We start from the raw sequence: 14468 nt of genomic DNA, 5'->3' as shown, positions 1-14468 counted from the left end.
ACGAACCTGACATCATGGGCGTTTTACCTCCTCATAAAATTCCAAACACTCTGGGAAATGGGCTACTGTCCTCAGACCAAATTCCCTTCCTTCCCACTCATGCCCTGCGCCCTAATGCAATGCTCATGCAGGCTGCGCCGAGAAATGCAAACACTAACAAAGTGTTGGCTATATTCCTCTAACCCAGCTGGGACAAGATGCAAGCTCCTCAAACTGATGAAAGAATGTTCTGGTAACAATATCAAGGGCATCTTGCATACATGTCTCGGCAGCCTGTTACCATTGGCAGGTACAATTGGCGACATTGGCCATAGCCGGCGTAACCAGAATGGCAGGAAAGGAACTTGATAGCTGCTCCCAGGTTTAAGTCTTAATCACAGGCCAAAAAGAAAAGAAAAAGAAAGAAAAAAAGGTTGGCCACAGTAAGTCCTCTCGCACATATACCCCTTTTTCGCCCATATTGCCGTCAAGCCTACTTAAGTTTTGTCAACGCCAGCTTTTATCACTGCTATTGCGCGCGGGAAAGATACTCTGTGAGTTCGTCTTGTGTCTGCACGCGCATTAGACCCAAACCAAGCCTCCTAAACCAGAGATGCCAGTCAGCCTTACGTGCTTGGCATCAGCTGGCTGTAATCTCAAGCATACAAGTTTCCATCCATATCAACCAAGTCACCCCATTTCCCCGTCACTAGGTGATAAACCTCTGAAATAACAACAGGATTTGACATTATCAAAACGACCGGTGTACATTACACATTGTCCCGTTTACCATCCGTGAGTGCACCGATCAATCTAAACCAAAAAACAAGTTTTGGAACGTATGCTTTTTCAGTTCAACAAGAAATGAAGAACCCCATCAAACGCCAGTGAGAACTGCCCAACATACCCCTGAAAGGAATAGTTCACTCATTTCGCTTTTTTCTCTCTTCCCCTTAGACAATGTTGTAAACCCGCTTGGCAATCAGGTAACAGCCCATGCCGAATGCCAAAAGTCCTGCGGTAATCGCCCAGAACCATTTCAGGTCCCCTTCGTACTCCTGGCCGGGAACCCACACGTTCATGCCCCACAGACCAGTGATAATGTTCATGGGCAGAACAATGGTACCCAGCACGGTCAGCTTGCCGAGAACGTCAGCCGTTTGCTCCTGTCTCTCGTTCATACGAATGTTTATTTGAGCCAAGTAGTTGCCGTGAGATCGCGCAAGGATTCTGGAGAGAAATGCTCGGTTAGCTTGGGTTTGATCAGTCTTCAAGGCTGAATGACTTACTTTTCATAGTGACTGAGGTTAGACGTCATGGTCACAATATGATCCTGAATATCGCCCAGGTACAGTCCAATATCAGACTTGGGTGCGACATCCCAGCGTTCGTTGCAGCGCTTCGCAAATCCCTTGATGACATCTGCCTTGTTGCCGAGCAGACGGTACAAGCTCATCACTCGTTTACGGCAGTCGCCCACCCGGCGAAGCATATCGCCTTCAGATCCCACAGTTGTTCCTGTATTGCTGGCCTTCTCGTCAAAAACGTCGCTCTTGGAGTTGCCAGTAGAAGAATGCAGCCTCAGGATTTCATCATCAATGTCGTCGACTTCGTCCTCAATATTTTGGATCAATGGCACAAACACATCGGTAATGTCGTCAATGATTGCGTAGGAAATCCAATCAGAGTTGACGATAAGGTAGTCCTTCAGCTGACGGATACGTCGGCGGACGTTGGCGGGATGCGGTGTCATGGAGAAATGGAAGCTGATGACACCCTCGCGGAAGACGATGACATACATGTTGACGGGTTCCAAATAGTCCTCACTGTTCTGATCCTGGTCAAAGGATCGGTAGTTGACAAAGTAGTAGTGGCGGAATAGTTCAACCTTTTCTCGCGCCTCCTGAACCATGATATCCTCAGCTGTAAGCGGATGGATACCAAAGGCCTTGGACAACACCTTCATCTCCGCTTCCGTTGGAGAAAGGACATCGAGCCACCACACAGGTCGTTCGCCGTACCTCGGTGCGTTGACGAGCAGCTCTGGCGTCTGGGTTGTCTGGTTGCCGACGACCGGCGATCTAATCCCGGTAGGGGTACGATGAACGGATCCGGCGCGGGAGCTACCACCCGAAGTTTTGTCAGGAGACTTGATGCCCTCTCTTCTCTCTTGTTCGGATTGAGTATTCGCGAGTGATGGCTGCCGTGTGGGAGCTCTAGACTCCCCGTTTTGGCCAGTGTGGGAGTGATGCGTAGACAGGGGTGGCAGACCACCATCGTCTTCACTATCTGTGCTCTCATCGTCGGAGAGAATACGCGGATCTGGGATGAACAGCTCTTGGAAGTTACCGCCGGGCTGCACAAGTTCCGAGATTGTCTGACTGTGGATAGTGCTCTGGAATTCCTCGTTGAAGTAGGTAAAACGATAAGGAGCATCTTCCTCGGCACGGTACCACTCCCGGGTAATTGGTCGTAAACGGCCGTTAATGAGCTGAGGCTCGGTAATCCGCTTGGCGCGTCTCTCGTCGCTGCGTCCCTCCTTTTCGAAGCGGCTCCATTCTTCCAGAATACCAAGATCGGGCCAGCGGCGTCGACGACGCCTCGGGCGTTGTTTGGCAGCGGGGTCTTGAGAGTGACCTTCCTCGTCACCAATTTCCGAGATCCCGCTCGGGAAGCAAACATCCTCCTCAGCCGTCAGGGCAATGGTGTTCCTCCGTGCTAGATCGGGCGAAGAGTGATTATGAATATCCCGGTCGGAGTGTGACCCGATGCTGTTTCTTGGGCTTCCACGCGGCGAGGTACGAATATCAATCTCGTCTTCGTGAATCATGACATCCCCGAAGCTCAGATTCAGGGGGTCGGAAGGTCGGAAGGTGGGCGACCCAGGCATGGATGGTGGGTAGTTGACATTATAATTGTTGTCTTGGAACGGGGTTGCAAGCTTCGTCCTCGAGGATCTGCTGGATCCGCGTCGGCTCACTCGTTGGCGAGGATCGCTCGAACCATAGCCGGGGAACATGGGTGCGGTGGAAGAGCGCTGAATGGACCTTGACAAGAGAGGGGCACCCTCGTCCCACGAGCCGTCCTCGTCGCCACTGTCTCCCACGTATGCGTTGCGAAGTCTGCTGCCGGTTTGTGGTGTTGTCGTCGTGGCGGGGAAGGGGGCCGAGTTGTTCATTATGGAAGGCCTGCGAGGTCGGAGTGGCTGTGGTTGATCTCTGCATTGTGTAAGTCAGACATCGTTACGCCTGACATTAGGGACCACGCGAACTCACCTGTGATCCAGGAGTTCCTGGCTGTCAATGCTCGCGTTGCTTAAATTCGTGCGCTGGCGGTAAAAACCGTCTCTCTCGGGTGCCGTGGGCGGAGCTTCGTCGTGAGACTCCTCAGCGAGGACGGCGAATGACTTGCGCCGATTGCGCTTCTTCTTGGCGCCGCCGCGATGGTTCTTTCGCCGACGGGGCTGCTGCTGCTGTCCGTTCTGGTCATTCCCGTTCGCGTGGCTCGAGGGTGTCGCTGGCGGGGGCGGTGCTGTTGAGCTCGACCCGGGAGTATTGGACTGTCTCCGGGACGTCGGCGTCTGTAGATGAGCCGCCAAGGGCTGGAAGGGATTGCCAGACATGTTGGAGGCGATATGTCACACCGTCTCTTGCAGCGCTTGTGCCGACTACTACTAGAGAGACCGGACCAGGTGGGTGCCGCAGGTCGGCGTCGAGCAGACTGCAGACGGCAGACTACCTTTGGCGTGGGTCGACGACTCCTGGTGTGTTTTGGTGGCGACTGGGGACGGTTTCCACGTGAAGCACGAAACGAACTGCGGGCGAGCTGGGGTAGATTTCAGCTGCTGTCTATTTTGAGTGGGCGTAGGCGTGGTGCGTGGGTCGGAGCTCTGTTGGAGAAATGGCAGCGCGAATATCGGATCGAATGCACTGTATTGTTTGAAAGTGAAGATAAGAGATGATAGAGTGAAGTCGGGAGATTCAAACTATGCAGCGATTGACAGTAAAGCTGTTAACGAAGGCGATAGAGCGGAGATATCAGGCGACCGAGACTGAGGAAGAAAAGTCTGCCGATGGTGTTGGAATTGGGGAGAGGGCGAGAAGCAGTCTAAGGAACAGCCCAGACTTGAGAGATAGAGCGATGCATCCGTTCCGTTGGTTGCTCTCGGTGATGTCAGTGGAAGGTGGAGCAACAGAGACTGAGAGAGAGGGCCTTCAAATGCTAAGCCGCTTTGAGGAGAGATCCGGCCGTCCACTACGTCCAGCACACGCACAGCTGCCACAGCAAGACGCACGGCACACCTGGGATGAGACCCCGCCCTGATGCTTCCGCCACTTGCCATTGGTCGCTACGGGGTCCGAGAGCTTGCCCCCCTCCGAAATTTAGCCAACCAGCGGCCACCTCCGAAAGCCTGGAAAGTCTGGCCGACCTCTTTTTTCTTCTTTTCTGGGGCTTGTTTCTGGGAACACGGGTACGGGCAGGCATCGGAGCTCCAGGTCCTCACACTCCTCCAAGCCATCAGCCAACACTTGAATACAGGGCATCCAGTCAGCGAGGACAGTGCTGTTCGCTGTCAGCTGGTCGTCGTCCAACCCCACAGTGGACCGAGACTTTGATGCTCAGCGCGCTGTTCTCCAGGTGTTCTGTCGACTGCCCACGTCCTTCCCTGACGCATGACACTCCACAAGTCTCCAGGCTGTCGCACAACGACTGATAGGCAAGTACCTTAGGTACCTCGAACAGTCCAACACCTCATAGAGCTTCGACCAGCGCTCGGCTCATTGCTGAGCCTGTCGATCGGTTGCGGCAATTGAGCACACGACCTCTTGACTTTTTTGGCTTTGTGTATCTGGGCGCCGAGAGTTTCTCTCGACATTGGTTGGTCCATTTACAGGACGGTACCTGATCATCGCGCTGTATCGGGCCAGACACATGTATTTGTCTCTTCGTGGGTATTACCCAAAGAGCTGGAAAAAATCTTACTCAGGTAAGGCAAGCCTCATGGCAGGATGAGTGAGTATGCCCGGGAGCTGAAAATTCGTCTGAAATTGAATGACTCTTTCAAGGTGTGGCCACATGGATGAAGGAATGGCTGCAGCGGGAGCTAGGTCAATGGCAGATGGGAATAAGGTGTTAGGATCGAGATATACTTGCCGTGCTCTAATGGCAAAAGTCGACTGCCAGGACACCCACCTCATCGGAAAGCGGCACATCGATCATTCATGCTGGAGGGAACGAAAACTCGGCAAGGCGGACATCTCCAATGCGCATTTCCACTGCACGACATGGCTTTCAGCAAACTTAAATCGTATTACCTACCCATCACATTATTGATCGACCTTCCATGTCTGACTTTGGAATAGTAGACATTGAGATGAGAGAAAGGGTCAATACTGAACCAGGGACAGGCAACCCATCAGCTTTCAAGGTCGCCGAAGCAAGTCTAAAAACTTCGACTTCGGATGACTTGCCTTACTGTTCGACCACCTATATCAGATCATATCAACCACGAAATACGCCCCTTCATGCATGTTATCGGTAGTAGATAGAGTCGGCTATCCACTCACGATTGCCAAATCTCCATATGCCACTGCACACCCGCTCGTCGCAAGCGGAATCGTTTACATAATGGAAAAAGTGATGAGGCTCACAAAACCTCCACGATGCTGAAGCCCAATGAGCGCCTTGTTTTGATAGCAAACAATGTCTACCCGTGATGTCTAAACTTTTCAAGAACCATCCATGCCTCCATGCCGCGCCCGGATATCAAGAAATACCAATCTTTTCTTCGTACAAGGGAAGTACCGTCTGTTGGCCTGGATGGCATCTCTCCTGCCACCTCATGCCCATCCTCCTCATTATAGGATCTTACTGGAAGTTCCACAGCTTCGCCACGAGACTATCTTGAACTCCGGACTCCGGCTCGTTTGGAAGAAACACCTTCTTGGGGATCTGGAACTCGATCACGGGCGGCTTTCTGACCTGCTTGCCCATCTCGGCTTCGAGCAACTATATCAATTGTTAGCCGGAGGTTCTTGTAATGGTCTATCTGGGTCTTTTGTGAGGCAACTTACACTGCTGTAAGAGTGGTCGAGGAAGTCCTCAATGTTGTAGGACTGCTTGGTAAACTGCTCTGACATGATCTTGGCAATCGTCGCCACGTTGGGATGGTAGTGCGACTGCAGCTGCACAATCTCCCATAGACAGCTGTCAATGGCGTGCGTTTCCATGGGATCGGCCTCGTCTGCCAGGAACGGGTCTTCCACGCCCTGCGTCTCCATGAGAGCCTTGATCGCCGGGTCTCTCGTTTCCCTGTGGAGCATGAACGTGCATAGAGGGTGCCTCTTGAGAATGTTGTACATCCAGGGCACAATGAAGACGATGGCGCTCGGGGGAGCGTTGAGGCTCAGCCGTGCCAGCCTCTTGATGAAACTCGCCACCAGCACTGCAGGCAAATGGGTTGAGTTGAGGAAGGTGTCCATCAACCGGAAGAATTTCGAGCGGTACTTGGAGTGAAGGATGTCCCGGTCCAGGAGCGAGTAGAGCTTGGTGTAGAATGACGGGTAGTCGAGGTTGCGTTCCTGGATGAGGTAAAAGACACCGGAAAGCGCAAGCAGCGAGATGGAGCCGCCCGCGTCGTAGGAATCCGTCAGGAAATCGGCGAGCAACTCTGGGCGGATGAACCACGGGGCAATCTCCTTGGACATGACGTCCAGAATCTGCTTCCGCTGCTCCCTCGTCGTCGCCAGCCTCAGAACCGCCAGCCAGGCGTCTTGGCCCTGCTTCTTGTGCTGGTGCACAGAGTTGACGTTGTGCGACTTCTTCTTGGGCTTTTCGGCGTAGAAGTTTCCTAATTCTTTCGGCACGTCCCCAATGTTTGAGAGTAGCTCGAAAGCGTCATCAAACACCTCCTCCTTGGGCAAAGACCCAGGGTTCTCGGCGATGGATCTGTGAGTCGTTAGTTTTGTGAACCCAAAACGCCTCGCGTGCTCCGGTATCATACTTCACGGCCTTTAGTGTGAAGAAGCGAATGTCGTCGTATTCTGTCAGGTATTTCTCGACAAACTCGACACGAACATCATCACTGTCTGAAGCCAACAGCCCCCTCACAATTTGCTCAATGAAGGCGTGAGGAAATGTGTACTCCTCCTTCTCGGTGAAGTGCTGAGCCTCGGCCTTGAGGCACCTCATAGCCAGCGTCAACGCAGTCGACGCCAGATCTTCCTCCTCTAGAAGCGAAGCGAGCACGCCCTTGTACTCGAGGTACCGCTCTCTCAACCATTGCACCACCACCTTCTCCTTCTCAGCCTGTCCTGGCCTAAAGGCGAATGCTCCCGCCGAGAGCAATCTCACAAAAACCCTGCACAGGGCCACACAGGCCAGTGTCGCGGCCTCGGGCTCATCCTCTTGAGTGCTAGCGATCTGGATCAGTTTTGTGATGTTGTTGTAGTGCTTCTTGGATTCCAAAATCTCATTCTCGAGCAGTAGGATCTCAGCCTGAGGGTCGTTGCTCTCATCGCTCTCTGCTTCAGATTCGGACTCGGATTCCGATTTGGCGCGCTTCTTTGACTTCTCCTTCGTGGGAACTCTTTTCCTCTTCAGGCCGTCGGCCGAGACTTTGGCAGGCATTTCCCCTTCTTTTTTTGGCGTTAATTTTATGATGAGCTGAGCTTCAGATGTTGATATCAGTCGTCGCAGTCGTGAAAACCGAATTCAAATTTACAGCGGGTCCTAGATGAGATGGGAATTTTCATCGAGGTACCAATGTACTTCCATGCGCCGAGGTCCCACTTCAACTTGGATGAATGGGACTTGGAAGCCCAAGCGCCGGTCGGTCGTCCTGTCCCAAGTCTCCCCCCAAATTCCCGCAGCCACTGCTTCCGCCACATCACGTGATAAAATCATAGCCGTCTCGGGAGTAAGCGGTACCCGTAGACAAAATCTAACCTCACCTCGAGCAGCTCCGAATGACCTCAAACCCATAATACCCGCAACCCCCCCAATCATCACACAATGGCGTCCCGCTTGGCTCGAAGCGCTGTCGGTACGTCCAGACACATCCCTCGAAGCTTCGGCGTGTCAATTGGCTTGCTCGACGACAGCAGACAAACGTGAACGTGGTGGCTAACGCGCAGGCTCTCCCCTCCCTTCTCGAACAGGCGCGAACCTCCTCAGGCCGACCCTGGCCCGCCGCACTCTGCCCGCCATCTCGGCCTCGATCGCCGGTGCCCGCAACGCCTCCAACGTTCCCGCCGAGGACCCCAAGAAGAAGGCCCAGTCCATCGTCGACGCCCTCCCCGGCAACTCGCTCCTCTCCAAGACCGCCATCCTCTCCTCGTCCGCCGCCCTCAGCGTCTACGCCATCAGCAACGAGTACTATGTCGTCAACGAGGAGACTGTCGTCGCCTTCTGCCTGCTCGCCGTCTGGGGCGGTCTGATCAAGTACGGAGGCCCGATGTACAGCGAGTGGGCTCAGGGCCAGGCCGACAAGATCAAGGGCATCCTCAACTCCGCCCGTGCCGACCACACCCAGGCCGTCAAGGGACGCATCGAGGACGTCCAGCAGATGTCCGGCGTCGTTGACATCACCAAGTCCCTCTTCGCCGTTTCCAAGGTACGACTCTTTATGATGTAATCGATGGAAGAGGAGGATATGTCGGAACAAGCTCGGTCGGATGGAATAGTTAGGCACAGCTGGAGTGCACCATTAAAAGAGTCATTACAGAGCAGCAGCTGACACGTTCGTTCAATAGGAGACTGCCCAGCTTGAGGCTCAGGCCTACGAGCACCAGCAGAAGACCGCCCTGGCCGCCGAGGCCAAGGCCGTCCTCGACTCCTGGGTCCGCTACGAGGGCCAGGTCAAGGCTCGCCAGCAGAAGGAGCTCGCCGAGACCATCATCGCCAAGGTCACCAAGGAGCTTGAGAACCCCAAGGTCCTCCAGCAGATCCTCCAGCAGAGCATTGCTGATGTCGAGAGTACGTGCTCAATTTTCCTTCACCAAAAACCTCCGTCATCGGATGGTCCTCTCCCCGGGGATCTCTACCCAAGCCATCAATCAAGTCCTTCTTGCTAACATTCATTCCCTTCGCAACAGAGATCGTCTCCTCCAAGGCCCAATAGATTCCCCACCCTTACTAGAGTCTGAGCGAGAAGCTTTCCTTTGTCCAAGGGGTCCTGTTCCCCTTGCGTGTCAATAAACACCCTGTGCATTAGCCAAATTCAAGAACTTGAAAGAAGAACGAAACTGGACCATCACCCGCCCATGTGTCGCGTAAGTGTTTAATTAGGAAAAAAGCTTATTTTACTCGACAATTGATTCAACAATCTTCAACGATTTATTTGAGGTTCCTATAGAGCTATCTAGGATGGCGTGTTGAACGCCAAGGCTTTTTTTCGTCTCCCCGGGTGTCCTTAACCGTTGTTGTTGGCTGCACCACCACCTCCGCTCGCAAATCCGATCGCTCCGATATCCTCCGCCCGAGCATAGCAACAACTCCAAACGTGATGGCAACCAATTGACCAAACACTTCCACACGCGAAATTGGCCAGCAATCATATTAATAAAATCACAACGCATCAGAATAATCATGAAAAAGGTAAGAAGTATGTTCAATCTCGGAGTATGAAAACCATCACCGTGTCATCCTACGAAACCCTGATTCTGTCCCTGATATCCGTACTCTGTACAGCATTCCTGAACGCCTTTCCGTCCTAGCTCATGAGCAAGGTGTTGAGAGGGGGAAAATCACCAGAGCCTCCCCGTTGCGTCAAATCCGTTCTAACAAAGAAAATTATTACGCGTGATGGCGCCTAGGAAAAGTATGATGACTGGTCGACAGTGCATCTCCATCGACACGCACACACAGCTCAATAGATAGGTCGCGGCTCATCCCATTTTGAATGAGCAGCAGCCTTGTCCTCTGACGTCCCCGGGGTATCTTCTGTCTTGACATCCGCTCCATAGGAAATACGTCCGCTCTTGCGCCGTCTGGCACTGTCCCCTGCAATCGGTCCAATCCACTCCCACGCGCGACCAACTTCGCCGCTCCTTCCCTCTCTCTGGCTGGTCCGCACGTTGCTGTTTTGCTCAACTACCGCCTTGACCTTTATCCAAATTCGGTCTCTCTCTCCGAGCGAGTGGACCGAGCGGAGCACGTCGTCGCGGAGGTTCGGGAGGAAGAGCCAAGGGTCATCAATGTCTTCCTCGCCAAGCTCCTTTTGTGTTGCCAATCTTGATAAAACAAGGTCTACCAACGCAGGAACCTGCGCCACAGTCGCCTTGTGAGACCTGTACTTCCGCCGGACGTAAAAGTAAGCTGAAATCAACAGAATCACAGATCCAATTGAGAGTCGATGTCTTGCCAGGCCGAGTCTGACTGAGCGCTTGAGGGTGCAGCCGATCGGTAACCGAGCGAGAGAGGTAGACGAGAGGTAGGCGTCTGAAATTGAGGTGGAATTGGCCTTTCTACTTCGGGCACATCCGATCTGGTTAGTCCACTGGTCAGAATGGTGATTTGACGATATTGATATAAGCGCGAAAGGGGATTCCGGACATGACTCTGACAAAAAAAAAAAAGGATAAGAACTTACGGTGCCACTTCGACTTCCTCTCTACCCTTGACTTCTCCGATCGCGGCGACCCAAAGGTCGTCAAACTCCTGCTTGTTCATCTTCTTGCTCCGCTTTGCACTAATCGCGGCCTTCAGCTCCTCCTCTGCGATGGATGGAGACGCTGGCGCCTGACCAGCATCTACAGTAGAATCTCCACATTCAAATTGCGCGCGACGCTCTCTAAGTTCCTCGACCGCCTTGTCCGCTACAGCCTTCACTCTTCTGACCTTTTCGCCATCCGGCTCACATGTGGGTGGAAGTGGAACCAACCCGCCCAAAGCCAGAGGGTGAGGCTTCAAAATAAAGTCAGGCTCGCAGCGAACAGTGAAATCTTCGTAGCAGTAAGCGTGCTGTGGGCAAGGCTCGCACTGGGGCTCTGCAAGCTGCACTGCCCAATCGGGAACTGTGACCTCAGGAGGAATGATTTGCGTGGCAGGTCGACCGAGTCCGCAGTAGCCAACAGCAACCTTCTCCTGTCGGTACCACGCACCGTACGCTCCGAAGAGGGAGATCGCAAGAGCCCAAAGAGGTTTGGCGAGACTACGTCTCGGACGAGGAGGCGACGCAGGCCGCGGGGCTAGGGCTCTTTCACCACCGGCAGCCATCTCTTGTTCCATCTCGAACTGTGCATCAGGGGTAAACTCTTCCCCAGCCTCAACCTCAAACTCTTGGGGTTCGGGTGTTTGCTCGCGAAGAAGATCGCTGACAGGAACCTCGAATGCATGGGACTTTCTCGACGATTTGGGGCGATCCTCGGCGTAATGGCCATCCGTTCGTCGACGAGGGCTACTTTCAAGTTTGCCATTTGCGAAATCTAGGCCAGTGGTCTTCCTTCGTCCGTTGGGGCTAGTGATGAGATGCGTTGCTGGGCTCCCACTCTGGAAAGGGTTCTCTGTAGAGAAGTACTGTGACTCCCTACGGTTGAAGAAATCCTCCTCGGACTCTTCCTGCTTGATCTTCGGAATCTTGGGAGTGACAGCTCGCTTGCGAACAGACTTGGGCGGCTCAGGCTCGGTGTAAGGCTCGACATAAGGTTCAGGTTCAGGCTCTGGCAATTGTCGGCTCGCAGCTCGGACCTTCCGTTTCGTCGGGCTGACTGGAGCCGGCACTTCTTGCTCATATTCCTCGCTTCTGATCCGAGCAGATGCTTTCCGCGGCGATCTCGATCTCGTCACCCTCGGCGGGGGAGGAGCAAGGTCGTAGTCGTTATCGAAGTCGTCAGTGTCCTGAGAGCTCCCAGCGTCGACAATGCCGTAGCTTGATCTTTTGGCCTTGGCTTGTTTCGCCAAAATCTTTTTGGCTTGAGGCACAACCTGCTCTTCGAACAGCTGGATGAGCTGGGGCTTCTTGGCTGTTGCGGGGTACTGGATGTCGTGTGCGACGAGGATCGAGCGGAGCCGAGGAACTGTCAGCGACTTGGGGTCGAACCCAGGCTGAAGGTATTCGTAGTCGTCCATGTTGAAGCAGTTGGAGATGCCGTCGAAAATTGGTTGTTTGCAAAGAAAGCAGAGAGTATAAGCAAAGAAACTCAGGAGTTGCGATCAAAGAAAGGTTGGTGCTGAATGACGGTATCAGAGCTTGGACACTTTGCGACAAGACGTCAAAGGAAGCTCACAAGGCAGCCTTTGAAGCCCTGCAGTATGAAACCTTGAGGGATAGAGCAGGCAAGGAATGAGTGACTGGCGCATACAAAATGCAGTCGCACAGAGGATTTGGGCCTTGCTTTCTGCGGCCGTGGCAGGTGCACAGGTCTGAGCGATGGGGTGTAAGGTGCAAGTTGTGCAAAGGATGCGCCCAGTGGACAGATGTTGATAACGTCGGACGGGATGGATGAAAGACACGGGCGGGAGCCCACTGACGCAACAAGTAGGAGCATCCTGTCGCTTCTGGGTGCTGTGGCAACAGCAAAGGTCATGTGGAAAAAACAACTAGTGTGGGGGACGACTAGGGAAGTGACAGGGGATGACCTTTCCAAAGTTTCCAGTCCTTCCAGACTCCGAGGTAAGAGCAGGGGGGTAAGAGCAAGCACGGACTCGAGGGGTCCTGCCTCAGCCACATTCAAGCTCGAACAGAAATGTGGCTGGGTGTGGCGAATTATTTCGAGCTCGACCATCATTTCGACTGATGGTTCGTTCCATGTGATACCAATCGCAGCGAGCCCCTCAAGAACCCGCCTCTTGACGGCTCAGACAGAATGGCGACCACCAGAGTCCTCTTGGCCACAAACCGGTCGGTCTGCAGGTCTTGCACACGTAAAATTCAGACCCAGGCTCGCCGGTCCTATGCGAGTGTAGGCGCAACATCTTCAGCATCCGAGCCAGACATCTATGATGTCGTTTGCGTGGGAGGTGGACCGGCAGGCTTGAGTCTTCTGAGCGCTCTTCGTATGCTACAGTCGCAATTTCATGGGTACATAGAGAGAGACTAACATGTTCTAGGGGCTAACCCAGTCACATCCCGTCTCAGAGTAGCACTCGTCGAAGCTCAAGATCTCTCCAAGATTCGCGCGTGGAACCTCCCGGCCGACAAGTTCTCGAATCGATGCAGCTCCCTCACCCCGACCTCAGCACAATATCTCAACACAATTGGAGCCTGGAGCCACATCAGGCGCGATCGCGTTCAAGACTACAATGAAATGCAGGTTTGGGACGGTGTTAGTGGCGCGAGAATCGAATTCGACTGGCCGGCTGGTTCGGCGCCGGGCAAGACAATCGCATACATGTGCGAGAACCTTAACTTGACCTCCGGTCTCTTGAGCCGTCTGGAGGAGCTTGGCGGAGTCTCGGTATTCGACAACGCAAAGGTCGAGAACATCAGCTTCGGAGAGGAAACGGAGGACCTGGACTTGACGCAGTGGCCTGTTGTGCACTTGTCAGGCGGAAAGCAGCTCCACGCAAGACTGCTGGTCGGAGCTGACGGCGCAAACAGCCCAGTGAGGACCTTTGCCGGTATCAAGGCGCAGGGCTGGGACTACGGCAGACATGGCGTTGTTGCGACGCTCCAGCTGGAGGGCGAGGGATGGGGCGGGGAACACAACAAGATCGCGTACCAGCGCTTCTTGCCTACTGGCCCTGTGGCAATGTTGCCGATGCCTGGGAACTACTCGACGCTGGTGTGGTCAACAACACCTGCCAACGCCGCACTTCTGAAAAGCCTGTCGCCTAAAGACTTCATCTCCATGGTCAACGCTGCCTTCCGACTAAGCCCCGTCGACCTGGAGTTTATGCACAAGCAGGAATCTGGTCAGTCTGAGGAGCTTGCCTGGAGACTCGAGCATACTCCTTTCGATCACCGGGCGATTCCTCAGCAGGTCGTTGGAGTTCAGGAGGGCACCGTTGCCTCTTTCCCGCTCAAGATGCGGCACGCAGACACTTATACCGCCGAGCGTATTGCCCTCGTTGGCGACGCGGCACACACCATCCACCCCCTGGCTGGGCAAGGCCTGAACCAGGGTCAAGGGGACGTCCAAAGCTTGGTCAAGACCATTGAGACAGCCGTTTCTACTGGCCAGGACTTGGGAACGACACTTTCCCTCGAGGCGTACAATGCGGAGCGCTACGTTGCGAATCATATTGTACTAGGCGTATGCGACAAACTTCACAAGCTATACTCTGTGGAGAGCGGGCCTCTTGTCCCATTGCGATCTCTTGGTCTTAGCGCGGTGAATGCTCTCGGCCCCTTGAAGAAGTTCTTCATGGACCAAGCCTCAACCACTGGCGCCAAGCTCTTCTAGAGTTGTACTCTATGTATTCCAACCCCAAAAAGCTGTACTATCAACCTAAAAAAGCCTGGTCTGCGTAGTTAGGCCATTTGTATCTTTAGTCTAAATATCAAATCAATGGCCAATGCCAAACACCTGGCCGAAGTTTTCATAGAT

The 14468-nt window shown here is 53.7% G+C and overlaps 5 protein-coding genes across 5 annotated transcripts; 2 read left to right on the top strand and 3 right to left on the bottom strand.

The window, feature by feature from the left end:
* Positions 1-932: 932 nt before the first annotated feature.
* CPAR01_09677 (CorA-like Mg2+ transporter) lies at positions 933-3601 on the bottom strand (the record flags this gene model as incomplete). Its single annotated transcript, XM_060493941.1, has 3 exons — positions 933-1209; positions 1269-3197; positions 3255-3601. The coding sequence occupies 3 exons, from the start codon at positions 3599-3601 to the stop codon at positions 933-935; spliced, it is 2553 nt and encodes an 850-aa protein (XP_060348071.1).
* Positions 3602-5847: 2246 nt separating this feature from the next.
* On the bottom strand, positions 5848-7608 carry CPAR01_09676 (CBF/Mak21 family protein; the record flags this gene model as incomplete). The annotated part of the gene is made up of 3 exons (XM_060493940.1): positions 5848-5988; positions 6054-6927; positions 6983-7608. 3 exons carry the CDS (start codon positions 7606-7608, stop codon positions 5848-5850), a joined length of 1641 nt encoding a protein of 546 aa, XP_060348070.1.
* Positions 7609-7992: 384 nt separating this feature from the next.
* CPAR01_09675 (ATP synthase subunit 4) lies at positions 7993-9100 on the top strand (the record flags this gene model as incomplete). The annotated part of the gene is made up of 4 exons (XM_060493939.1): positions 7993-8023; positions 8115-8593; positions 8733-8955; positions 9075-9100. The coding sequence occupies 4 exons, from the start codon at positions 7993-7995 to the stop codon at positions 9098-9100; spliced, it is 759 nt and encodes a 252-aa protein (XP_060348069.1).
* A 747-nt stretch (positions 9101-9847) lies between these two features.
* On the bottom strand, positions 9848-12048 carry CPAR01_09674 (uncharacterized protein; the record flags this gene model as incomplete). The annotated part of the gene is made up of 2 exons (XM_060493938.1): positions 9848-10445; positions 10571-12048. 2 exons carry the CDS (start codon positions 12046-12048, stop codon positions 9848-9850), a joined length of 2076 nt encoding a protein of 691 aa, XP_060348068.1.
* A 737-nt stretch (positions 12049-12785) lies between these two features.
* Positions 12786-14324, top strand: CPAR01_09673 (ubiquinone biosynthesis mono0xygenase COQ6; the record flags this gene model as incomplete). Its single annotated transcript, XM_060493937.1, has 2 exons — positions 12786-12975; positions 13030-14324. 2 exons carry the CDS (start codon positions 12786-12788, stop codon positions 14322-14324), a joined length of 1485 nt encoding a protein of 494 aa, XP_060348067.1.
* Positions 14325-14468: the final 144 nt, after the last annotated feature.

The sequence above is a fragment of the Colletotrichum paranaense genome (assembly GCF_030867605.1).
Source record: "Colletotrichum paranaense strain IMI 384185 chromosome Unknown Scaffold_7.1, whole genome shotgun sequence".
Classification (NCBI taxonomy): domain Eukaryota; kingdom Fungi; phylum Ascomycota; class Sordariomycetes; order Glomerellales; family Glomerellaceae; genus Colletotrichum; species Colletotrichum paranaense.
Note: the sequence above shows the minus strand (reverse complement) of the source record. Positions and strands in the feature narration are given on the sequence as shown.